The sequence below is a fragment of the Heloderma suspectum genome, chromosome 11, assembly GCF_057233095.1.
Source record: "Heloderma suspectum isolate Gila_16-S chromosome 11, 16-S_ref, whole genome shotgun sequence".
In the NCBI taxonomy this organism is placed as follows: Eukaryota; Metazoa; Chordata; class Lepidosauria; order Squamata; family Helodermatidae; genus Heloderma; species Heloderma suspectum.
Genome location: NC_139468.1, coordinates 38,175,001 through 38,201,622, shown reverse-complemented (window position 1 = coordinate 38,201,622; position 26,622 = coordinate 38,175,001). Strand labels below are relative to the sequence as shown.

Below are 26,622 nucleotides of genomic sequence, written 5' to 3'. Positions count from 1 at the left end.
GGAGGGCTAGGAACCCAGGAGCAGGACCACTGCACCCTGCACTCCCCCCCCCCCCCCACCGGCAGCCCTCTTGACTCAACCACTTGAGCAACAGCATCGATCTAATTTAAAAAAATGGGTTGGATCCAGGATCTGCCTCCTGTGAGAGGAAAGGACTTCCGCCAGATTTGGGGGGATCCTTCCTCTCCCCCACACTACAGCTCACCCCATTCAGCAGGGTCCCCCGATTCTCTGTGTAGCATATTCAGCAGGGCCACCGTGGGAATGAGGGGGCAGGGAAGTCCGCTTCCGCCAGTGCCGTTGATTCAGCTTAAATTTGGATCCAGCCCAATGTTTGAAATGGAACAGACAGAAGGCGCTTTATTTTTTTAAAAACCTCACAGGCCGCGTTCCTGCCCAGGCGGCTTATAGCCTATGACAGTGCCAAATGGTATATCAGTTCATGTAGACCCGCTTTCCTCAACCTGATGCCATCCTGATGTATTGGAATACAACTCCCATCATCCTCAGCCAGCATGGGGAAGGTTGCCTCAGAGGGTGGCTTGTCGGGGCGCTGTTTGCTGAGAGGAGGTGAACGACAGAAATTAATTCTTGCATCCCTTGTGCGCAGTTGGGGGAAATCTGAGGTGTGGATTTCTGTCTCTTCCTCAGATCCGGGAGTATGAGTGGATCCATGCGCAGACCAAACGACTGAAGTTCAATGTGCTCATCACCACGTATGAGATTCTCTTGAAAGACAAGGTGTGTGGTGGGCTGGGGCAGCCGTGGTCCTTTCTCAATTGGAATGGGCACGCCTTCAGTTACCGTTGATGAGGAGAACCTGTCATACCATTCCCTGCCTGTCCCTGCGCACAAAATGCCAGAGCCTGGTGTTACATCTTCGGCTTAGAAACGGGGTGTCTTCACACTGGAGGTCCGCTGCTGGAATCAACTGGTGGAGAGATAACCCCCTGTCCTTGAAGGCTCACAGAGGCAGGCGTAGCAGGCTGTTGAATTATCAGGGCCTAGTTTGCCTATTCCCTTCAACCATCTAGGTACAGACTTACTTGTGCCCGCAATACCAGCATATTTTAGCTTAAAGCTCTTAACTTCCAGTCATGGAGCCTTAGGAGAGGCATTTCAGCCTTTTGGAATGGGGGAAAAACTACTGCTGTGCTGAAAATTTCTCCCACATTTTTTCCACCATTCTCATTCAGTTTGATAGAAGAGAAATTGCTTTCGAAAAGAAATTCAATGGCGAAGAAATTTCGCAGAAATTCTCCTGGGTTGGTTTTGAGTTTCTTGGGCCTACCTTATTTGGAAGGTGGCTGAGGAGTGAGCACAGGGGTCTTGTTGTTCATGGTACAGTCATCTCTCTGGCCGCCTGTAGCTTCCTCAGCTCTCTACAGTTGAAGCCCAGTTTAAGGCACCATCCCATAGGGCTTTTTCAGATCAGGATGTGCAGGCAGCCTGGGAGGGTAGCTGTGATTGGGTAAGCTCAGAAACACCATGGCAATAAATTATAAAGCATCCTGAATGAGGCAGAACAGTGGGAGCCCCTTTCATGAGGGGAGAAATCTTTCAGGAAATTGGAGGACAGATTTTGGCAGAGCAGTAACTCCACCTCATCCCTGCAGCTGGATACAACCCTACCCACAACTGCATTGTGGTGGATGCAAACTGCGGGCCAGCCTGCTGAGACAGTTGATGCTGTTGCAGCACAACCCCCCCCCCAAGCCCCTTACTAGAAAAGAAAGCAGCTGTGCTGCAAGCCCTGCCAATGGGGAACCCTGCCTGGGAGAAACGGTTGAGAATTTCTCCTCGCCGTGGAGAAATTCAGTGAAATTGTCTCCCATATTTCTCTGCCCACGAGTAAGCTGGAGAATTTCAAGAGGCCATTTACGCACAGCTCTAGGAAAAATGATGCAAAAGCCAGGAGACCACCAACGACTGGTGGCTGGGGGAAAGGGGGTGGGGCCAGGAGAAAAGGGTGGGGTCATCTGGAGAACCCCTGAGTGCCAGAATGGGACCCCAAGAGGGTTGATTTGGCCCCTGGGTCTGAGGTTCCCCATGCCTGATATATGTTGAGTTCTGTTTTGTTCCCTCAACTATCCTACATAGTGCATGAGGCTGAGAGAGAATTACTGGCCCAAGTGAAAGATTTTAATCCAGGTCTTCCCGTTCACTCCGTCATGATTGTCCTAATTTCCTTTTCTGTGCAGCTCCTTCTGTCCTCCTGGGCAGAAGTATTTGGGAGCAAAGTACCCTTGTGAAAGGCAGCTTGCGCCCTTTATTCAACGCAAAGCACTTTGGGAGAGCCACAGCGTTTCTTCTAGGCGTGGGGGTAAAGCAGAGAGCAAGAGCATTACGTTTAATCTGGCACTGAAGTGACCAGTCAGATATGGAAGCAAAGTATTTTGTTGCTGAAGTTTAACATGCGTGTGAGCTGCTGCTGTTTGGGGGAAATTGGTCGCTATGATTGCACTTCTGGCCTCGTGCGGCAGTGGTTTTCAGGCAGTGCCCTGGAGAACGCTGGGGGTTCTGTGGAAGCTTATCAGGTCTTGTCCAGTGAGAGGATTAGTAATCGTGGAAGAGCTGCCTTGGAAAGGGACCATATCGCAGTGATAGTGCCAGTGGAGGCTGGTGGCTCTGATATCAATGGGGCAGTGAATCCACTCCGGGTTTCAGTCAGAACCAGTCAGAACTCTAAAGGAGCTATCCAAGGCACACCTTGGATAGCTCTCTTAGAGTTCTGAGTGAAACCCAGAATGGATTCACCACCTCACTGACACCGGAGCCACCAGCCTTCACTGGGTAGAGCATGCATGGTTTGCATGCAGAAAGTCCCAGGTCCAATCCTGGACATTTCCAGTTAAAAAAGGACCGGTGAGCCCGTGGAAGACAGCTGCCTGACATGCTGGAGAACCACTGCGATGAGCTGACTGCATCCTAGAACATTTCCCAGAATCCTTCGCAGCACAGTGAGGTTTTGCAACGTGTGCACAGCTTCTGTGGAAGATACCGAAAGAGTTTCCTGGAGCTAGAAAGTCGGAACACCTCTGCAGCTTGGCATCGCTGAGTGGTGTGTTTTTGTTGTTTTTGCTCTAGGCTGTTCTGGGGAGCATTAACTGGGCCTTCCTGGGCGTGGATGAAGCACATCGCTTGAAGAATGACGACTCCTTGCTGTACAAGACGTTGATCGACTTCAAGTCCAACCACCGGCTGCTCATCACTGGGACGCCCCTTCAGAACTCCCTCAAAGAGCTCTGGTCCCTGCTGCATTTTATCATGCCGGAGAAGTAAGCCTCCTTACGTGTACAGAAACTAGCACGTGGCCATGGAACATGGGTGGGCAACTTGCGGCTAGGGATGTACGCGCTGCATAAAGGCCGCCCTGTCTCTGTTTCATGGATTGTTGGGTGCCTTTTGTTCCGTTGTCGGTTCACAGACAGATGCAAATATTTTTTTCCGTCGTGGGGAAAAATACACAGATAATTACGCGAGAGGTTTCGCAACACTGTACATAATTTGCCTTAGCATGTAACATTTTCACGTATTGTCCCCCATTCCGTTCCATGTTACCTCAGCAGAAATTTGCGTATTTTCCTCCAAATAAATTATATGTAAATTTCGGGAAAGTAAAAAAAAAAAAAGACCCGCAAGTCCATGGACTCAATGCAGCCTGAGGAGATCATTCCACAGTGGATTCTGCAGGTTGGATTCTTGGAAATCCGAGCTCATTTTAGTTCGTCTCGAATTTCTCCAGCATTCCTACTTGTGGCCCTGTGGATGTTTTGGCCTTCAACTCCCGTCATCCCTAGCCAGCATAACCAATGGCGAGGGATCATGAGAGTTGTAGGCCAAAACATCTGGAGGGCCAAAGTTACCCACCCCTGCCATAGAACAAATGCTGGACTGGTGAGATGAAACACAAAAGGTTTTAGAGTGGTAGGAGTATGAACATTAGGAAGAAGCTGGGTAGCGTGCATTGCAAGAGAGTGCCAAGTAGAGATTTAATTAAATCCCTTCCGTCTCTGTTTCACAGATTGTCAGGCATCTTTTGTTCCATCATCCACTCATTGACAGAATCGTTTTTTTTCGTAGGAGAATTTTGTTTGTTTGCAAATGCACAATTGAGCTAATGCACTAATGTGCATTAGCGCGACCCTCCCCCCCCCCGGTAAAAAATGGTCTGTGGAATTCATGCAACTCAGAAATAGCCTGTCTGCTGCAGAATTCGCAGGTTGGATTCATAGAAATCAGGGATATTGGGGTATTCAGCGCAGTATCTTGAGCATTTCTTCCCTTTCATATCTATCTATCTATCAATCTATATTTGAATATATCAATTTCAATGAACGTAGCTACATTTCTTTTGTTTTGCATTGTTGAAATTTCATAAGTTTGTGTGTGTGTGTGTGTGTGTATGGATTTTTGAACTTAAGGCTGCAAGGACAGGTTTGAAAGTGCATGGACAATGCCAGATGAAATTTCCAAAGCCTGATATTTTGGGAGTGGGCATGGGTGGAGGACCGAGCAGCCTTTAGACGAGGGCCTTTGGTTTTCTGCATAGAGCTCCTGGCCTCTCCTAATGATGAGCAGAAGACTAAAAGAATAGAGAATCAAGTAAGTAGCTGCAAATGTACATAAAGGGTTGTGGAATTCAGTTCTTCCTGGCACAGATTATGAGGCTACATTGGCATTGTGTGTGTGTGTGTGTGAGGGAAAGGGAGAGAGAAAATGAACAGCCACAGAGGAAATACAGCTAAGGTCTTTCTTGTAACCAGCTCTCTGCCTTTCTCCTGATGCCTCCCAGTATCTGCCCACCCTGCAGTGTGGATACGTCTTCCTTGTCCACCCTGTAACCACCCTTCATTCTTGCCAAGAGTAAGCTACAGAAAATAATGCTTTTCTGAATCTGCAAAATGCTAGTTCTGTATTTTGATATTTTGGGAGGAAGGGGAGGTTCAGAGTGCTGTCAGCTCACCCGACCGCTTCATCTGTGCCCTGTTCCCAACCATCAGGTTTGAGTCCTGGGAAGATTTTGAAGACGACCATGGGAAAGGGCGAGAGAACGGGTACCAGAGCCTCCACAAAGTCCTGGAGCCCTTCCTCCTGCGCAGGGTGAAGAAGGACGTGGAAAAGTCGCTCCCGGCCAAAGTGGAACAGATCCTCCGGGTGGAGATGTCTGCTCTACAGAAGCAGTATTACAAGTAGGTGCCCTAGAGGGGTAGCCAGTAATTACCTAAGAGAGCTTGTCAGTGTACCTGGGGAACGACGTGAATTCGGTACTGGTATCTATGGGCCTGAATTGCCCCTCCTCAGGAGAGGCTGCCCACTGTAGCGCTTGCACGAGTCCTGCTCTGGCCTGGACTTCAACCATGGGAGGCCAGGGAATTCTTCCCTGTCTCAGCATATCATTTGGAGCATTCAGTCCCTCCCAGTGCAAAGATGTGGCAACATTCCACGCCCCCCATCAGGATCTTCCCTGTTGCACTTCTGCACGTATTTACTGCCCTGAGCTAGTCTCCCTTCCAGTCCAGGGGACAGGCCCTCCGAAGATGGTCGTCTTTACTCTTTGCACCCTCTAAGCCAGGGGTGAAGAACCTTTTTGGCCCCGAGGACAAAGGGGGATTCTGGCGCAGGGAGCAAACACGCACACACGTATGTCTGTGTGTGCATGCGCGCACAAACACACATCCCAGAGATCCTGATAAGATCGCTCTTTACTCGCTGTATGAGGATTGCTGAGGGAGGGAGCGGAGAGCCTTCACCCCTTCTCCCAACGATCCTGATAACAGGTCACTTTGCTACCCGTGAGGAAAGAGTCTAAGAAACAAAGTGCCCCTCAGGTGTCAGAAGTCTGAGGAAGACTGCACAAGGGGCATGAATTTGTGCAATGTTAGGCTGCTTAAATAGCAAACTGGAAGAGCAGAGTTTAGATGCCCTCCAACTATGGACGTATGGACTATGTAAAATCTGTTCGGTCTGCGTTTCATGGATTGCCAGGTGCCTTTTGTGCCGTTATTTCCCAATTGACGTAATTGGGTTTTCGTGCAAATTCGCACTTGCTCAAAATGTGCAACCCGCTATGTGCATTTTCATGCTTTTCAGCTTAAATTTTTTTTTGTTTACATATTTTTCTATGAGTAAATTTGGGTAAAATTCTGGAAAGTAAAAAAAAAAAACCTGGTCTGCAAAATCCATCGACTTGGGAAAAACTGGTCCGCTGTGGAATCCTCGGGTCAGGTTATTCGAAATCCAAAGTAATTTGATTCCGTTGCTCAAGGGCTGTTAGAAAGCCAGAATTGTCTTTCAGAGTTCTCCTTCGTTGCCCCGTGTTCCGCCTTTGCGAACGTGCTGCAGTTTCTGTCCCATGGTTATCTTTTCTCCAGCACTGTCCAGTGCATCCTGCTGGCCTTATTGAAGAAATACTGTGGATTTAAATGGATCTTGTTTTCCTCTCCACTCGCCCTGCAGGTGGATTTTAACAAGGAACTACAAAGCACTTTCGAAGGGGACCCGTGGTAGCACGTCCGGCTTCCTGAACATAGTGATGGAGCTGAAGAAGTGTTGCAACCACTGTTATCTGATCAAGGCCCCCGAGGAGAACGAGAGGGAGAACAGCCAGGAGCTGCTGTTGGTGGGTAGCTTCTGGAGGCAGCAGAGAGAAGGAGACATTTGCCCAGGCATTGATTGAACAGTTGCAACTTGCTTCTGAGGTTGCGCCGTGTTGAATGTGCCCAAGAGGGGGCCCAAATTTCCAGAGCCGAGGACTTTGAGTTTCAAAGTCTTCCTGTGGCCCATTTCAAGCCCAGTGTTCTTAATAGTTGGCAGTAGATCCAGGGACTGGCAAAAGGGAAAACTTAACTGCTTTTTACAGTATGTGGAACTCGCTGTCACAAGATGTAGCAATAACTCTAGAATGCCTGTGGGCACCCGTGAGGCTACATGCCTCTCCTGATCTTAAGATGTTAAAAATTACTTATTTTTTAACTGGGAGACCAGAGCCTGGCATGCTGCAAAGCGAAGGTCTTCCCTCCAGCACCATCTTTATTTGGATTCAAAAGAGTGGTTTTGTGTTTTGAAGCTCAGATTCCAATTCTGCTTTGTATTTAGGTTCTTGGGCAAGTTGCTTTTCTTTTAGTCGCCCCAGTTTGCCTTCTGAGAAGTGAGTGTTGTGTGACTGGCCTTGCCTCCCATAGCAGCCATTTTATGAATAGGCAAGCCTCAACCCCCGTGGCAGCCATTATGTGAGCGCACCCATGATTCTCTCAAAATTTCAAATGTGTCCACCAACCCAAAAAGGTTGGGGACCCCTGCATAATCACTCATTTCGATGGCTTTAAAGGAAACATTTAGGGTGCAGTCCTATGCATGTTTAGACAGGGAAAAATTCTATAATTCCCAGCATTCCCCAACCAGCATGGCTGGCTGAGGCATGCTGGGAGTTTAAGGACATTTTTCTATCTAAACATGGATAGGATTGCACCCTTAATGACTTTGTGGAAGAGGGGCCAACCAGTGGCTATTTCTAAATGGAACCCCCATGTTCAGAGGCAATATATCTGCGAGTATCAGATGCTGGGGGCAAACAGCCAGGTTGCCTCCTGGTCCTGCTTGTGAGTTTCCCAAAGGCATCTGGCTAACCGTGGTGGAAAATAGGATGCTGGACTAAATGGACGCTTGGTCTGATCAAGCATGGCAGTTGTGTTAGCATGGGCAGGATAAATGGGGGGGGTCATGTGGCCAGTTTATTCAGATATGGATGCCATTTGTGGACCCACCTTTTATGGCTGTTGGTGGTTTGGTTGGTTTTAATTCCTTGCGTTTATCAAGGCCCACAAATCAATACATTGGTTAAAAAACAAGTGATTAAACAACTAGGAACTTATTTAATTGGTTGGCAGCACTAGTTTTACTGGAGATGCCACAGAGCTCATGAACCCCACGTAGCTGGCTGTGATATTAGAGCATGGCATGTGGTCACTCTTCTTGGTGTGAAGTAGAGAAGTGGGTGATGATGATGATACATTTGTACAGCTCTTTCAAGTGTTCAAAGCGCTTCACGTTGGCTGGGTTCACACAACACACTAACCTACATTCTGTGATTGAGTGTGGGTTGTTGTTGAACCGTGGGTTAGCATGTTGTCTGAACCCAGGACATTTTCTACAGGGTGGCCTGTTAACCATGCAGTGTGGCTTATTTTTCTCGAACAAGCCACCTTGAGAACCCAGGGTTTGTTGTTGGGCTGTTCAGGGTGGTTAACAAGCCACACTGCATGGTTAACAAGCCATCCTGTGGAACATGTCCTGAGTTGGGACAACATGCTACCCCACGGTTAGACAACAACCCACGCTCGACCACTGAGTATGGGTTAGCGTGTTGCGTGAACCCAGCCATGATCTAGTTGCGACCCATACAACTCTGTAATGTCAGTCGGCATTATTTCCCATTTTGCAGATTGGGACAGGGGGCTGAGGCAGAGGGTGGCTTGCCTAGCGAGGTCATGGCAGGGGTGAGACTCAAACTGAGGACTTCCTGACCTGCAGCTCAGTCTCTTAGCCACCAGGCTGCATCAGGGTTAGAAGCGTTCTGTGGGAATGACCATTGTGTCTCCTTCAGTCTTTAATCAGGAGCAGCGGGAAGCTCATCCTCTTGGACAAACTACTGACCAGGCTGCGTGAACGGGGCAACCGAGTCCTCATCTTCTCCCAGATGGTGAGGATGCTGGACATTTTGGCAGAGTATTTGGCCATCAGGCACTACCCTTTCCAGGTGAGGATGGGCAAGTTGGACGGAGCCATTGACTTGGCTAACAGACACAGCTCCGGGGCTTTCAGCCATGGAAGCTCAGGGTGGGTGTTTGGGGGGGTGTCTGGGCCTAGATACGGCCTGGATGCGCGACTGTCTAGCAAACGTGTGCACCCCTTTGAGCTCCTTGGAGGAAAAAGCGAAGCTTTAGCATAAGCGGTACATGAAACTTATGAAACGTAAGAAAAGGAACAGCTCAAAGGGGAGAAGTGCCGGTGACTGGTATGCGACGCAGTTGCAAATGTTAAGCGGTGGGAACGGGGTTACGACCCATTAGGAGGCCGCTTTGAGTGGCGAAGTTTATGTGAGAGGCCAACCCTTCGAGGGGAGCTCCGGTGAGGGGAGAGCGCAGGCAGGCAGGCAGGCAGGCAGGCTTGTACCCTCCTTTTGTAAAGAGGTGCACGTACCATTGTACCTGGACTCCATAGCCCTGTTTGCCTATGGAAGCCCTGCCCATAATGTCCCCAGGTGTTCAGGCTCTTCTAAAGAGCTTCCTGGTTGGGCAAGAACGCCTGTGTAGGGTCTCTAGTCATGCTCAGCTGAATGCAGTTAGAAGCCTTGGTACAATCAGGAACCCTGATGTTTCCCAGTTGAGCAGAGTAAAACCTCTATGACATAGTGTATGTACAGACCTTCCTGTTCAACACAGGAAGGTCTTTAGAAGGGGCTGGGGGCAGGGCTGGTGTGTGCACCGCTGCCTCACTATGTAGTTTTAGCTCTGCACAGGGCTTTTGTCCATGTCGGTATTACCAGGGCAAGCTCCTGCTCTCCTCCTTTCCTGATGTGCACGGTCAACCCCAAACCGTCCCCACTAGAGGTAGAGCACAGAATTCCAGGAGGTTCTTTTATGGCTGCTCTTGAACACAGTGGACAGCACAATAACCCACACTCAAAGGTTGAGTGTGAGTTGTCGTCGAACCATGGGTTGTTGAAACGTGGGTTATTGCGTTGTCTGAACACAGTCATGCTAACAACCCATGGTTTGTTGTTGGGTTGTGAACTGTGGCTTGTTCATGGTTAACAAATGCAGTTTCAACAACACACGGTTGAACGACAACCCACACTCAACTACTCAGCCACTGAGTGTTGCCTGAACCCAGTCAGTCTCACCTGCCAGTGGGAAAGCAGTGTGTGTGTGTTGTGTGTGTGTGTGTGTGTGTGTGTGTGTGTGTGGAGCTGTGCGTGCTGAGAGCTCTCTGTGCCATAAGTTTTGCAGGAATACAGAGGAAGTGGTGCAGAGTTCAGCTTCCTGAGAATCTGAGCATTCATTTTAAAATAAGCATGTTTCTAGACCTCATGGCTGCAAAAGCATGCTTGAAAGAGTGTGGGCAGTGCTGAAACCTCCAGAGCCAGAAGTGGGGTGGGGGCCGAATAAGACTGCCACCATTGGTTGCAGGTCAGGTGGAACTAGAATGCCCCAGAAGGTTCTTTGGCCTTTCCCATGATTAGCAACCCAAAATAAAATGGCAAAATAAGGCATGCATAAATACATAGGCTTCTGTTTGCATCAGTTACACAGCATCCAGCTTTTTCTTGGCATGGAAGTTGGCTTACTGGGTGTGGAATTGTAATTTTAGATGGCCCGTGGTGCAGCTCCTGGGACTCTCTTGTCCTACCCCTTGGGCGTTTGGCACCTACCCCGACATGCTTGTCGCATGGGAAATAATATTTACAGGGAGGGCCGATCAGTTTTCAGCAGGATGACCCAGCGTCCCGTGTGCGTGACGGTCTGTGAACCCAAGTCGGGTGCTGGTCCGTCTTGCCCAGTATTCTCTGTTGACTGGCAGTGGCCCCCTTGGGTCTCTGGCCAACTTCCCATCAGAGACCCTAACTGGAGATGCTGGGTCTTGGACTGGAACCTTCTGTGCAGAACCCCTGTGCTCAGCCCCCCGGCTGCCCTCCTTCCCTGTGACCTCTGCCTTGCCCCCTTTTTTGATAAGCTCCCGTTCTCCTGGCTCAGAGCCTGTAACGGGAGCTGCGGAGTCACCCGGTGCCTGCTGATGCTGCCCAGCTCGATCCCCTGCGGCAACAAGGCTATTTTTAATCCCTGTTATTTTTAAAGTGCCGCTTTGCTCCGAGCTGGAGGGAGCTGTAGCGGGGCCGGGGTGGGGGCTGACTTTCTGGAGGAGCAGCAGGCTGTGGGGGCGGGTGGTTCCGCAGGAGCCCTTTTACCCAGCTGCACTTGTTCTCTGCAGCGCCTGGACGGCTCAATCAAAGGCGAGATCCGAAAGCAGGCGCTGGATCACTTCAATGCCGAAGGCTCCGAGGTACGGTCGTGGCATTTGAGGGGGCCAAACGAGGGCAGTGGGTGGTGGGGCAAGGCTTTGATGGCAGGTGAAGAGGGTCTCTTTGCAAGCATCTTTGGGCACCTTGGAGAGCTCCGTTAGAGTTCTGACTGAAACCTGGAGTGGATTTCCCGCCCCACTGACTTCGGAGCCACCAGCCTCCACTGTCTTGGGGTCTGCAAGGTTTGGGGGCCTGCAATAGGGAGCCTGGGTGAAAAGTGCCCCATCTATCCAAGCTTGGTCCCTGTTTTGCCACGTGACCTGGCTGAAGACACTTGATCTCTTTCCGGGCTCAACTGAGCAGGGTTGACTGCCTGTATCCATTATTCGAGGAGGGAAGGCAGAGAGAATAAAGACACGGGCGGTGTGGATGGAGCAGGTGCCTCAAGAGGACTGCTACCTTATTATTAGCAATAAAATACACCGTACAGCACAATCCTGTGCACGTTTACTCAGAGGTAAGTCCCACTGTGTTCAGTGGGACTTACTCCCAGGTAAGTGTGCATCGGATTGCAGCCTCAGTCAATTAATCGTATGGGTTTTAGTCAGTTAATGGATCAGTTAAATTTGCATAGTGATCAAAAAGAAATGTTTTGAAGCAAAAAGCAGTTTGTGTTTCCATGACAGGAGGCTGTGTCTAAGCTGGCGTCACCTTATTAATTATTTCATTTATTTATTTTGTTCCTCTTTTTTGTTTTTACTGGGGTGGGGACCCTCTTTCAGCCCAAGGGCCAAATTCGGATTGGGAGAAGGCAAGCAGCAAATGCATTGGCCCCGAAATACAAAAAATCCCAGCGCGTTGTCGCGTGACATTCCTACTGCCAGTGACAAAGCCGTAGGAGAATCATAGAATCACAGGGTTGGAAGGGGCCTGCAAGACCATCGAGTCCAACCCCCTGCTCCGTGCAGGAAGCCTGATTCCCAGGCGGTCTCCCATCCGAGTACTAACCAGGGCTGACCCTGCTTAACTTCCGAGATCAGACGAAATTGGGCGCATCCAGTCCTTAACGTTCCAACATTTTAGAATGGGGAGAAGCTGCACAAAAGACAGGAAGCTACCCAAGGATTGGTGGTTGGGAGAAAGGGGTGGGACCAGGAAAAGGGGGTGGGGCCTGATGAGGACCACAGAAGGGGCAGGTTTTCCCCTGGACCTGAGGTCCCCCATGCATGCTTTAGACCAGGTGGGCAACTTACGGCCTTACATTTCGTTTGGCCTGCAACTCCCGTGACCCTTTGCCGTGGGCTGTGCCGGCTTGGGCGGATGGGAGTTTTCAGCCAAAACATCTGGAGGGCCACGAGTTGCCCACCCCCGCTTTATACCCTGTCTTTCAAGATACAGCCTTTCCAAGGCGGCTTGCGGTAAAAAGCAGTATACAGCTGACTCCACATTGGAGAGAGTAGGCCAGCAGACAAATTTCAAAGCCAGGCCTAGTCTTAGGAGAGACATTTAGTCTTCCTGTGTGTGAGAGAGAAAAAGGGGAAATCCTCTTTTTAAGGTGGTGTTTGCCTGTCGCCGTTTTTATAACTACTTGTATTAAAAATAACTACGTTATATGAACCTGTTCCCCATTTAACTAGGGGCACCTTTTTAGTCGATTAAAGGGGCAATCCTGTGCATGTTTAGCCAGGGAAAAGCACTACAGGGAAAAGCAGTCATTGCCCAGAGTGGCTGGGTGACCAGCCAGATGGGCGATTAATAAATTCAATAATAAATAAATAAATACAGCCCCCATCATTCCCCAAGCAGCACGGCTGGCTGGGGAGTGTAGGACCTTTTCCTGTCTAAACGTGCGTGGGACTGCAGCCTAAGTTTTTCTGTAATTGATTTATCTTGCCAGGGCTGGCCCAAGGGATTTGGCTGGCTTGAGGCAGAGCAGCAGATGCCTCTCTGCCCCATTTCAAAGTACCCATAGTACTGAAGGCCAAGTCGTTTTGGCGCCTGAGGTAGAAAATCCTACAAGCGCCTCTCACACCTTCCCTCCCCGGCAGTAAAAATGCAGCTGCAATACATGAAAGAACCAACGATCTGCTGACTTTTCCTGACCCCCGCATCCAGCTGTCTGAGACGGCTGCCTCGCTCTGCCTAATGCTAGGGCCAGCCCTGCAACGGATGCAGCTGTTGTTGGTAAAACTTCTGTTGCAGATGCTTGTAGCTAGTGGAGCGGTGAAAGGAACGAGCTACGAACCAGCAAGTCCCAGCTTTCAAATCTTGCCTCTGCCATGAACTTGCTTGGTGCCTTCAGGTTCAGCATACACCCCCCCCGCCCCGCCCCCTTACCTTGCAGCAGACTGGGCTGTTGTAATATATTGACCGGCCTTTTTTTATTCCCACTGAGGAGGTCTCTGGCTTGGCACCTAGGAGCGCTAATCCAGGGGAGATCATCCTTTCCTAAAACCAGACTGCTCTTCTGCAAAAATGGCCTTTTCTTCTGCCCAGTCCTCTAGTTTTTGTAAGAGGTGTTTAGCATAAATCTTTGCTGGAATATCAGTCAGAGTGATTGGGCTGCACTTACTGCGGTCCTGCTGGTTACCTGTCTTAACTATCGGTATAATTATTCTAAAATCCCAACCTTTTGGAATACAACCTGTGTTGTTTATATGGGTGAATAATTCAGCCAGTAGCAATGCCCACCCATCTACATCACTCTTGAATAATTCAGGAGGTAAAAAATCCTGGTGCCTTATTATTCTTCAATGTCTGAATATGCAGCTTGATCTCAAGAGCAGTTACAGGTGACCACACAGGTAATAAAGTCTGATTCTTGCTTAACTGACTGCCTTGCTGGATCGAGGCTGGCACGTCCATTGAACGTGTGACCCTTTTGTCATGTGCTCAGGACTTCTGTTTCCTGCTGTCGACGCGAGCTGGCGGATTGGGGATTAACTTGGCCTCTGCTGACACTGTGGTGATCTTCGACTCGGACTGGAACCCTCAGAATGATTTGCAGGCCCAGGCTCGTGCTCACCGGATCGGGCAGAAGAAGCAGGTCAGAAAAACAGCAGGAGCATTTGCTGGTCTCTCATGCGTTGCTTCTGCAGCTGGGTGGCAGCAGCTGTGCGACTGTGGAGCCCCCAGAGCTCCTGCAGAGACCTCCCTTGTCGCTTTAGCCTTCTTTTACTCTAAGTCTGATGGCAGTTGCCTCTTGGTTCCGTGAGAAATTGTTGGGGCTGAAGCAAAGGAGGAGGGAAGCAGTAGGGATCACACATGTGGTCACTGGCGGCTGGCAGGTGTGATGTCGGTGGGGCGGTGCAGCCGCTCCGGGGTTCGGTTAGAACCATTCGTCGTCGTCATCATCATTATACTGCCTTTTTCCCAGTATCAGGACACAAGGCGGCTTATAAAAATTAAAACATATACAATTAAAACATACAAAAGTATACAAAAGTTAAAATATAAATTAAACAACAATACAATTAAAATCATATTAAAACATTAAAGGAAAGGAAAGGTTCCTCTGTGCAAGCACCGGGTCATTACTGACCTTTTAGCAGCTGACCCCCAGGTTCCAACTATGTCCCAAAGGCCTGCTGGAACAAGCATGTTTTAGCCTGTCTCCAGAAACATATCAAGGAGGGTGCCATCCTAGCCTCCCTGGGAAGGGTGTTCCACAGCCGTGGGGCAGCCACCGAGAAGGCCCTGTCCCGGGTTCCCACCAAACGTGCCAGTGACAGTGGTGGGACTGAGAGAAGGGCCTCCCCAGAAGATCTCAGGACATGGGCAGGTTCATAAGGGAGGACACGGTCTTTGGTTGACCAAGGTTGGAGAGCTTCTTTAGAGTTCTAACTGAAACCCAGAGCAGATGCACTGCCTCACTGACGTTGGAGCCACCAGCCTCCACTGCTTGGGTATTGGGTGAGAGAAGGGATCGAATCTGCCACCCATGAAAACCCATTTCCCTTTTAGTGGTTTAATCATATATGCCAGGTGGGTACTTGGTTTTTCCCACTGGTATTTCATTCTGTGCTTGCTCCCCTGATCTGCAGTAGGAGGTAGAATTATATTTCCTTGTTGGGCGGAATTTTGGATTTTGACCTGCAGTGTGTCATGGTCTGTGATGGTGAGCTGAATTACAAAATGCGTCTTGCCTTAGGTGGGGGTGCAGAACCTCTTTCAGCCCAAGGGCTGAATTCCGTTTCAGAGAAGCGCTCAGGGGCTGAAGTCCAGTGGTGGGTGGGACCAAAGGCAAAAGGGCGGGGCCGAAATGCCAGCATATTTTAGCTTAAAACTCCTACTCCAGTAACTCAGCCTTAGGAGAGGCATTTCGACCTTTTAGAATTGGGAAGAAACTGGCCAAGACACCACCAAATGACCAGTGGTTGGGGAAAATGGGGTGGGGCCATCTGAGGAACCACGGAGGCTGGATTTTGGCCCCGGATCTGAGGTTCTACATTGGCGCCTTAAGGTCTATGAGTCTCTATCTGGCCTCCACAGAAAGGAAATTGCACAGATGAATTGCCGTTTCAGAAGCTGTCACAGTTTCTGAAACTTTGATGTATATGTTACACCACCTAAGAGCTCCCATTGGCTTGGGGGCTGAAGTTCAGTGGCAGAGTGCAAGCTTAGCATGCAGGAGTCCCCAGGTTCAATCCCTGACATCTCCAGGTAAAAAGATCTCAGGTACAGGACCAGCCCTATCTTTAGGCAGAGTGAGGCAGTAGCGTCAGGCGGCAGCTGCTGGGAGGCCACAGAAGGGTGTCGGAGGAGAGAGCTGTGTGCCATACAGCCTGTCCTGCACTCCCAAAACTAGCCTGCTGCCTTCTGGAGCAGTGGAAAACACTGTCCCATCCACAGTATTGAAGTAAGATCCAGCTACCAGTTCAGCCGGCTTTTGTTTATGACGTGGCATGGGGCGCCATCTTGGTCTTCGCCTCAGGCAGCAAAATGTCTTGAGCCGGTTCTGCTTTGGTAGCAGGGATGGGAAAGCAGCACCTCTTTCTTGGGGGCCTTGGAGCAGTGGGCAAGATGGGATCAGCAATCTCTCACTGTGTGTATAAGGCAGCTCCATACCTCCTCTTCTCCCTACAGGTAAACATCTACCGCTTGGTTACAAAGGGGACAGTGGAAGAGGAAATCATTGAAAGAGCCAAGAAGAAGATGGTGCTGGACCATCTGGTGATACAGCGTATGGACACCACAGGCCGGACTGTTCTGGACAACAGCTCTGGCAGATCTAAGTAAGGGGCTGAGGAGGGGAACCAAGGGGCCAAAGAGTGTCTGGGGCTGCAGACCTAATGTAGCAAGTCTGTCTCTGGTGGGTGCCTTTCTCTGTCCACGGAGGGTGGTACCCAGGGTGGGGTTCTCCTCCTGCTTGTTCCGGATGTGAAACTTTGCAATTGTAATCAGCCTGGAATGGAAAACTCCTTGACCTCTGTCTTGAGGCAGCCAAAGAGCCTTCTGAGATCTCTTTCCTCCCTGTCCCTATAGCAGGTTGAGAAATAAGGACTGCTCCATGACCTCAGGGTAAACATAGCTTTTTAACGGCTGGAATAGTTTTTTTACTGGTGGGTGCTGTTTGATTGTTTGTTACTGATGTGTTTTTTAATTGGTTTGCTTTTGTGTTTTAATTATAATTTCGTATTTTATTATTGTTTGCCGGCTTGAGTACTACTTGTAGCAGAAAGGTGGGATATAAATTTAAGAAACAAACCCGTAAGCTTCCTATGCCCCCTTCTCACTGAGGGTTCATGGGGACTGAGGATGCCCCAGTCGGAGGCTGTGAAGGAGCGAGTCTCTGATTTCAGCCTTTTAAATGTAAACTGCAGCAGGGGTTTTGGCGATCCCGTTTGTGCCCCTCTTGTGGGAGTCCGGATAGAAGACTGAGGAGGAGGAGGGTGAGGGTGATGGAAGAGGGTGAAGTCTTGTTCTCCACTGCCCCAGAAGGCAGGTCCAGTGGGCTGAAGTTCCAGGAGGGTAGACGGCCCATGGCTCAGTGGTAGAGCTCCCTGCTTAGCAGGCGGAAGGTCCCAGCTTCAATCCCTGACATCTCCAAGTAGGGGCAGGAAAAATAACCCGCCTGAAACCCAGGAGGATTGCTGCCAGCTGGTGCCAACAATACTGGGCTACATGGACCAAGGCTTTGACTCAACATAAGGCATCTTCCTGTGAACAGAAATCCTTGGCTAAAACAAGCACAAGGAAACTGGAGAGCTCTTGGAAACGGTAGTGCTCACCTGCCTCTTTCAGAATCTATTTTGGAGAGGCTGTGGCTCAGTGGTAGAGCCCCTGCTTTGCATGGAGAAGGTCCCAGCTTTGATGCCCGGCCTCTCCAGGTAGGGCTGAGAAAACTCCTCCCTCCTTGAAACCCTGGAGAGGTTTTGCTCCTGCCAGTCAGCATCAACCATACTGGGCTAGATGGACCAAAGATCTGACTCGGTAAAATGCAGCGTCCTGCGTTCCTAGTTTGCAGTCAAGAAACTTTTGACGGTAAGAAAAGTTTGGCAATGGAACCAGTGGTGGGCAGATTTGTTCTCAATCCCAGCTACGTTAATTTCTTTCTCCATTGATATCTATGGTCAGCTCTCTCTTCCATCACTGGAGACATTTACAAAAATAGCTTCTTGGTGCGAGCCAGGAACTGACCTATCCAGAATGAGATGGTTCTTGCTACCCTGTATGTAAATCTATGTGCAACTGTCTCCCTGTTCCAGTCACTCCGTTCTAATTCCCCCTCCCACCCATTTGTCAGTTTTTTCCTCGGTCAGTTGTGGTGTTCCATGTTATTGAGTTCTTATGGGGCTGTTTGGGGTGTGGGGTTTGTTTTTTTTTTGCACCCTTAGGGGTTTTTCCCTAAAGACCGTTCACAAACCTGCAGACCTTGGGTAACTCTGAGTCTGCAGATACCTCTCTCTTGTGCACGGGCGGTGTGGTTTTGGCTCCAGCTCTGCACACACGGGAAGGCTTGAATTGGTATTCATATATATGATAATAGGTAGGCATCTGGCTGAACATCAGGAAAAACGTCCTGACTGTTAGAGCAATACGACAATGGAACCAATTCCCTGGGGAGGTGGTGGGCGCTCCCACACTGGAGGCATTCAGGACGAGGCTGGACAGCCACCTGTCAGGGATGCTCTGACTTGGATTCCTGCATTGAGCAGGGGGTTGGACTCGATGGCCTTGTAGGCCCCTTCCAACCCTACTGTTCTATGATTCCATGATCCTTCCCATCATGAATAACTAAGCAGGGGACAGGGTGAGCAAAGACAGGAAGGAAGGAAGGAAGGAAGGAAGGAAGGAAGGAAGGAAGGAAGGAATAACTCAGTAGAGACTTTTAAGAGAAATTGGGCTTTATTCAGTTTAGAATCGGTACATTCCAAGTGACTTGGTACCAATGGATATTTTGACAATTTAATGTAATGAAATGAGCTGGATCTAATCAATCCTGTCTTTTATTTTTTATTTACGGTGATGGCTTTGTGCAATATGTGATCTTACTAAATGAAAAGTTCCGATGTTTTTAAAAAGTCAACACCAAAAGTTCCAGTGACACTGAGTGGCGCTCCAAAATGCTTCGTTTCTCTGGAGCAGGCTGGACCAGAAACTTCCCCCCACCAGCGGAATCAAAGCTGGTGAAGTCTGCATAGTCCTGCCTCTGGAGCAAGGGGAAGGAGCAGTCCAGATACCTTTCCACCACTCTGTGAAGTGGGGACCTTTGCGAGAGGGCCAGCATTCCTTTCTTTTTTTTTTCTCTGCAGCTCGAACCCTTTCAACAAAGAGGAGCTGACAGCCATCTTGAAGTTTGGAGCAGAAGACCTCTTCAAAGAAGCAGAAGGGGAGGAATCTGAGCCCCAGGTGGGCCGGCTCTAGTGACCTTTGGTCGACACACATCTGGGCCCCATACGGTGTGGGGAATTGGCTGGCCCTTTTTTGTTCTTTTCCGTACGTTTATATGGAATCGACAAACCCAGTAATTCCCAAACTGGTGTCCTACGAGGAATACATTGCACGCCTAAACGTGGCTGCCTCCTGGGCCCTTCCTGGGTCCACTGCTCTTGCCATCCTGCTGAAATCGAATGGGCCACACTGAGGGCAGGCAGTTCCTTTCCCCGTACATCAGGGGTGCAGAACCTCACGCCTTCAGGCCAAATCTGGCTTTCTGGGGTTTCCCAAATGGCTGTGCCCTTTCCCCTGGTCCCACCCCATTTCCCTTGACCATCAGTTGTCTCCCCTCGCTTCTGAAAGGTTAAAATGCCTCTTTTAAGGCTTAAGTTATTGGCAGTAAGGGCTTGAAGCTACAGATGCTGCTGGTTTTTTTTGTATTTTTGCTTCCACCCCTTTTGCATTTGGCCCTGTCCACCACTAGAATGCAGACCCTGAGTGCCTCTCTGAAATGGAATTCAGTCCTCGGGCCGAGAGATGTTCTACACCCCTGCCTTGTGTAGTTTAAAAAATGAACATTTGTGGGGGGGCTGAGAGCAACTTGTACCTCTAATTTTAATTCAGAGAACAAAACCCAAGCAGTCTACGATCCCTCAAGACAGGAATGGGGGTGGGCGTTCACTTTTGCTTCCCCCTAGGCAGGTTATTCCCACCCACCTCAAGTTTCCACCTTTTACCACCTTTCTTATACTCTTTTTTTCTCGTAGAGTATAATTGTGTGTGTGTGAGTTGTGCCCTTTTTTTAACTTCTACCGAGGTTAAGTATAAGTAGCATGATGAAGACTTAAGTAGAGACTCGATGTAAAAGAATCAAAATAATGTATTTAGATTATTATACAGATTGAACTTTAAAAGATTTATCTTAGCCTAACCTAGGCTAAACTAAGGCCTAAAACCACTAACCACCTCTCCCTATTCTCAAGAGATGTCTTGTCTAAGAGATCAAATCCCTCTCTCCCTCCTCATCTCTCTTCTGTCATCCAGCTGCCTCTTTTTACCTGCTGTAACTCACTCTTAACTCTCCCTCCCGTCAGCATTCTCACTGACTGATCACACGGTCCCAGGCACTCGGCCACTCACCCCGTTCAACGCATTCTCACCCACCCACCAGACAACCTACAATGTAGGTTCAACACCCCTGCCTTGCGTAGTCTAAAAGTGAATCTTTTTTTTGGGGGGGGGGGTTTGACAGTGACTTGTACCTCTATTTTTAATTCAGAGAACAAAACCGAAGCTGGGTGTTGCAGCTTTCGGATGTTTGGGCAGTGTTTGTTGAACAACTCCCTCCTAACTGCCGTTGCTGGCCCAGCGTTTAGCATACTTGTCCTTCCTCCCAAGTTGTTTCTTATTCAGGATTCAATAAGTGCGGGTTCTCCCTCTTGTTCTGTTTTGGGCTGTGCCTCTCTCTGATCTTCCCCCTTTCCCACACTGTCAGGAAATGGACATTGAGGAAATCTTACGCCTGGCCGAAACGCGGGAGAACGAAGTGTCCTCAAGCGCAACGGATGAGCTTCTCTCTCAGTTTAAGGTATTAATTAATTAATTAATTAATTAATTTTCATTTCTATACCGCACAATAGCTGAAGCTCTCTGGGAGGTTCACAAAAATTAAAACCACAAAGTACAGCATGAAAACAATATCATACACGAAAGCTTAAAACTACAATATAAAAGTACAACCAGAAAAAAAACCTAGCAGCAATGCAGAGAATTAAAATACAGATTTAGAGCAGCAGAGCTAAAAGACTGAAGTGCTAAAATGCTGGGGAAACTAAAAGGCCTTTGCCTGGTGCCAAAAGGAGTACAACGTAGATGCCAGGCGAGCCCCTCATGGGAGGGAAGAAAAATGCAGAGGGGTGGAGAGGGAGTGGGCCAACTGTGTACAGGCATGAAGGTTTCAGATCTTGTGGTAACTACCAGTGGAGATGGAGGATAGTTTTGTCAAGAACTATTAGCCATAATAGCTAAATACGGACCTTTTGGGATATGGCCAGTTGCCGGGAACATAGAAAATGGACTCAGACTATCGCTTCGTCTAGCTTGGCATGTCTACAGGTACCCCAACATGGCACCTGCGGACATGTTCTTTGGTGGCTGCTTTTTACTCCGCCTGAATTTTAATTTTTTAATAGATTTAATTTTTTAAAAAATATATATGTTTAATTGGGAGGTGGGCACAGCACCAACTTTATTTTTTGTCTGTGCTTTGAGTGTGTTTTGCCTTGGGGGGTGGGGTTAGCTTGTTTGTTTTGTTCATTTGTTTTTCTGTGTTTGCTGTGTTTGTGGTGTGTGTTTTGCCTGGGGTTTTTGGGGTGTGTGGCTATGTGGTGTGGGTGGGTGCCTTGTTTGTGTGTGAGAGCTCAGACCTCTCTTCTTCCTTGAGCTTAGGTTCTTGGGCAAGATACTTTTCTTTCCACCTCACCAGTTTGCCTTCTGGGTGTTTTGTGACTGGCAACACCCACCATGGCAACCATTTTGTGGATGGGCAAGCTCCCCTCCCCATGGCAGCCATTTTGTGCCCACAACATGTGGATTCCAGATGTGCCCACCAGCCAAAAAATGTTGGGGACCCCTGGACATTGACTGGCGGTGACTGTCCAGAGTTTCAGGCAGAGGTTCTTTCGAGCCCTACTTAGAGATGCTTTGGGATTCAATCATCTTATTTTGGTGTTCGGACCATAACACAAAAATATCTAAAATACAAATATTTACAAATGCAGTACATTGATTTGGTATTACATCAGTTATAGCTGGAAAGGATAATTACCTGATTAAAAGTAAAAATTAAGAATTGTAAAAAGTGACTGTACACAAATAAAATCCATGGTCAACTAAGAGCTAAGAGTACATAAACGTTCATACTCAAGTAAAATCCATGTTCATCCATCAATAAAATAGTGTCCCCTAACTTATCTCTGCTGTAGCTGTTGCATAGTTTTAATGGCCGCGGCCAGAAATTTGGGTACATCCAGTGTGACTCAGGTTTAACATCTGCCAGCAGAATAGAAACATAAAACTTCTCAGCATTTCCTGGATAGGGTAAAAGGGCTGGCGAAATAAAATGGGCTCTCAGATCTCTGTAAAATTCTCAGCATAGCAAAACACGGGCTCCTGTTTCGGCCTGGCCACTTTCGCAAGGGCAAAATCTCACATGTCGAGAAAGACCCACCCTCCCCCAAACGACCTTTCATTGTTGGTGATGGCAAGACGTTTGGTCTAGCCACTGTACAAGCTCTTCTATGTCTGGAGATATTTAAAGAGGCCAGGTAGTTGGCAGATGGGTGGATACAGCCAAGAGATGCCAGAGTTTGAACCTGAGGCCTTCTGCATGCGAAGCACGTACTTGGCCGCTGAGCTACGGACCTTCCCCAAGCAGCGGCTCTTTGGAGTCAGAGTGCTGGACCACAGCTGGAGGTTTTGGTCTGATCCAGCAAGGCCGTTCGTATGGTGATAAGTGACTTTTGGAGGCCCTTCCAACCCTGAAGTTGGAACGCGTGGCGCTGCTTTATGCTGACTCAGACCACCGGTTCGTCTAGCTCTGCATTGTCGATACAAGCCTTGCCCAAGCTGGTGTCCTCCAGATGCATGGGATGTCAACTTCCATCACCCACAGCCAGCATGACCACTGGCCTTGCTGGCTGAGGATGATGGGAATTGTAGTCCAGCACCCTGCTTGGGGAAGACTGGTTTATACTTGCAGCGTCTCTACAGTGTCTCGATAAAGAGTCTGTGGCACCTTATTTATTTATTTATTTCTATACCGCCCAATAGCCAAAGCTCTCTGACAAACAAAGGTGAACAGGGTTTTATTACTGAGGCACGAGCTTTCGTGGGCTAAACCCACTTTGTCAGATGCAGGAAAGGTTAGGAACAAGATGCGAAAGCCAGTTACAGGCAGGTAGAAAGCAGACAATCCATTTCAGTGTAAAGAGACATCTACAATAATAAAGAAAGTGAACTGCAAGATGGGCTCTCTCTACACACTGTGATGACTCAGCCATTCAGGCGACCTGGTCAAGCCAAATTCCAAAGTGCTCAACTTAACAATGAATGTCAACTCTTGAGGGCCCACGCCGAATTCTGTCCCTAAAGTTTCTCTGTTGCAAGAAAGCCCCTTTGAGGTCTGTTACCGAATGACCTGGAAGGTCGAAGTGCTGGTGCCAGGTTTGTCGGTGTTACACTCTGCCATCCCAAGGTCCAATAATTGGAGATGCTGGGGCTTGAATATGGACCTTCCCGAATGGAAAACACGTGCTCAGCCACTAAGGTTGGCCCCCTCCCCATAATTCCTCAGTTGCTAATCTGGTATTCTGTCTGTCCCTGGCAATTTGCAGCACAGAAGGGGATCTATATAGCCAGGTTTCCAGTTTGGATGGGGAGGAAATGCTGCCTTTCTGCTTGCTTTGAATGCTGTCTAACAAGTCTCTGTTGCTGTAACCACTGGAAAAAACCTAAGAGCCATCCTGGTCCAGTAGGTGGGTTGTTGGGTATTGAACCCTGTGGCCCAGGCTCAAGTCCTTGCTTTGTCCAGTGGCTTTGGAGAAGATGCATTCTCCCCCCCCCCCCCCATTTCGGCGAACTTCCTTGCGTTCGGTTGCCGTGAGGATGCAGTGAGAGGAATCGACGCGCAGCCTCTTAAATGCGCTGTGGAGATGGCGCCAAGGAATAAAGCGGCGGACATCTTTCCTCACAGGTGGCGAACTTCACCACGATGGAGGAGGAGGAAGCTGAGCTGGAGGAGAAATCTCAGAGGGACTGGGACGATATCATTCCCGAGGAGCAGAGGAAGAAAGTGGAGGAGGAGGAGCGGCAGAAGGAGCTGGAGGAGATCTACATGCTGCCCAGGATACGCAGCTCGGCGAAAAAGGTGCGGCCGGGGGATGGGTGCGCTGCACCTTGGCAGCAGTGCAGAACCGGGGCTGGGGCTGGGGGTGGTTGCAGAATGCCGCTTCCCGTGAAAGTTTGCATGACGGTGTCAAGGGCTCCTTGGAGGCCTCTCTCAGTCTAATCCAGTAGCCAAGTCCAGACACAGACGAAGGGATTCCTTTCAAAGCTTTATTCTTCTTTTACAACTTAACAGCTATACCGTTTGCCACTAGATCCGAGCAGCACCGAACCTATGCCCGAAGTTGGAACAGTTTGTCCCCGTTTGAAAGGGAATCACTGGCAGACACTGAACTTAAGGGCTAGGGAGAGTCCCTCCCCTTTTTCCTTGGATCCTCTGGGCGCAGCCGTTGTTTGCGCACCAACCGGGCACTATGCCTCCTTTCCGCGCCCTCCATTTGGCGCCGCTCCCTGCGTCGTGTATCCAGCAAGTCTGCTTCCCGCGCTCTCTCACTCCCAGGACTGCTATCTAAGCTAGGAATGCCGGTGGGAGGAATCTCTGTCAGCTGTTGGCCCTGGGAAAGAGGCGTGCGCTCCCCTCCCAGGAGCGACTGCTCTTCCTCAGAATCAGAACTACTCTGGGATTCTATGGGCTCAGTGTCCACCCTGACAGACGGAACCCCTCCTCTCTTCACCCGACCTGCAGTCCCTCAAGACGGGGGCGGGGGGTCAACTTTGCTTCAGCCCAGGCAGGCCGTTTCCACCCACCTCAGGCTTCTGCCTTTAGCACCTTTCTTACACTCCTTTTTCCCCTAGAGCATAAGTGTGTGTGTGTGTCTGTGTGTTGTTGTGCCCTTTTTTAAAACGTCTGCCTAGGTAAAAGTATAAATAGCGTGATGAGGACTTAAGTACAGACTCGATGTAAAAGAATCGAGATAATTTATTTAGGTTAGTATAACGATTGAGCTTTAAAAGATGTCTTGAACGCGATGTTCTTTTTCTCAGTTACTTTCTATGTTGACCTCTTAACCTAGGGTAAACTAAGGCCTAAAACCATGAACCACCACTCCCTGTCCCCAAGAGGGGTTTTATCTAAGAGGTCCAATCCCTCCCTCCCTCATCTAACTTCAGGCTGGCTCCTTTTACCCCCCCACCTCACTCCAGCACCCCCTCCCGTCAGCATTCTCACTGACTGATCAGACGGCCCCAGGCACTCACTCACCCCGTTCCACACATTCTCACCCACCCACCAGGCAACCTCCAATATATGGAGAAGCTATAAGCCCCTAGCACTGTGGTTAAACAAATAAAACCATGGGACGATTCTGCCACAGTTGCCTTTAGCCAAGGGGGCAAAATCCGAGCGCTTATAAGACCTGAAAGTATGTGGTAACATGAGCTGAGATCTCAGAAACCAGAGTTACGGAATACATTCTATTCATTTATTGAAAGTATGTTGATCCTGCGCCTCAGCTGAAATCAGTAAGACAGAACAGTCCGTGCTTGCAGTCTAAAAAGACACGGCACACAAGGAAAAAGGAATGGGGAGGGAAGAGGAAAAGTAATTAACCCTTTCAGCAGGGCCGCTGGAATGTCCCTGCTTCCCGCTTCATCTCCCTCAGTACAGCCTGCTGGAATGGCTGGTGGTGGTGACAGTTGCAGGAGGAGGAGCCTTCATGGGGGTAGTTTGCAGTGGTCAGAGGGCTGGGGAAGAGATCTCAGGGCCCCTGCATAGCTACTTAGCAGGAGTGAGGCAACCCTGGAGTTAATCCTAACTTGAACCCAGGACCCAATGCAAAATATAACTCTTATTACATCTGGTAAAAATGACCACAGAACTATGAAATTCAACAGATACGTAAGTGGAAAATTGCCGAGAAAAACCAACGTCATCATATTTGACTTCAAAAAAGGAAACATCTTTTTTTAAAAAAAATGGGGCTAATTAAAACAAAGTTGAAAGAGTGAGTCAAGAGTGTCCTTTTTCCAAAATCTTTGTAAGTTGTTTACAAACACAATAATAGAAGCCATCATGTCCAAGAGGATGCCTGTGTGCTTAATAGGCAAAGGAAGCTATAAAATGCAAGATAGCTTCCTTTAAAACATGGCCAAATGAGGAGAACAAATTGTGTCAAAAGAAAAGGAAGGTGATGATAAAGGGGGGGGGGAATTGAGGAGCATATTGCTAAAAACATTAAGCACAATGGGGAAAAATTCTTTAAATACATCAGAAGAAGGAAACTGGCTAGGAAGATGGCTGGACCCTTAGATGTCAAGGGTGCACTAAAGAGGAAGTTCCAAAATCCATATTAGGGTAGTGCCTTTGTTAGGCTAACTCACAAGGTCGCCAAAAATGTGTGAGCTTTCATGATTCCTGGATACGTTCACCAGGCGAGATGTTACAGAAAACAGGGGATGTGGAGTGGAGGAAATAATGGCTGACTTGATGTTCAAGTCATGTATTCTGCATGATCAGAGCCTTAAGATGATGTGGGAGGGGGCTGCAATGAACTGACTCTCAGGAAGGGAGTCCAAAAAACTGAGTCAAATGGAGGCGATAAGAGATTGGGGGTGGTCCAGTTGGGCCACCCATAGTTATGGTTGGGAACACCATGTTTTTCCCATGGGGCAAAAGCTCAGTTTTCAGGGCATAGCTAAGCTCCCCCTTTTACAGTCTGCCTCACATTTTACGTACATAGCTACATAATTTTCCAGCGGATTAGCTAGGTTTGGAGCATAACAAAGGTTATTATGGGATGCTATTGGGAGAAAGGATTCACCCTTATGTAGGGCCTCATGGATGAAAGTTAGTATCGCCCTTTGAGATATAGGTTCTTGGG

General features: G+C 48.9%; 1 protein-coding gene across 5 annotated transcripts in view; it reads left to right on the top strand.

The window, feature by feature from the left end:
* CHD2 (chromodomain helicase DNA binding protein 2) overlaps window positions 1-26,622 on the top strand; it is a 105,885-nt gene that overhangs the window by 48,767 nt on the left and 30,496 nt on the right. For all 5 annotated transcript variants that reach the window (XM_084817429.1, XM_084817428.1, XM_084817430.1 and 2 more), the window contains 11 exons: window positions 652-741; window positions 3,088-3,278; window positions 5,004-5,192; window positions 6,460-6,622; window positions 8,606-8,758; window positions 10,990-11,061; window positions 13,917-14,066; window positions 16,106-16,254; window positions 18,775-18,871; window positions 20,394-20,486; window positions 23,652-23,825. In XM_084817429.1, coding sequence (XP_084673555.1) covers window positions 652-741; window positions 3,088-3,278; window positions 5,004-5,192; window positions 6,460-6,622; window positions 8,606-8,758; window positions 10,990-11,061; window positions 13,917-14,066; window positions 16,106-16,254; window positions 18,775-18,871; window positions 20,394-20,486; window positions 23,652-23,825 — 1,521 coding nt within the window. The remainder of the gene's footprint in view (window positions 1-651; window positions 742-3,087; window positions 3,279-5,003; window positions 5,193-6,459; window positions 6,623-8,605; window positions 8,759-10,989; window positions 11,062-13,916; window positions 14,067-16,105; window positions 16,255-18,774; window positions 18,872-20,393; window positions 20,487-23,651; window positions 23,826-26,622) is intronic.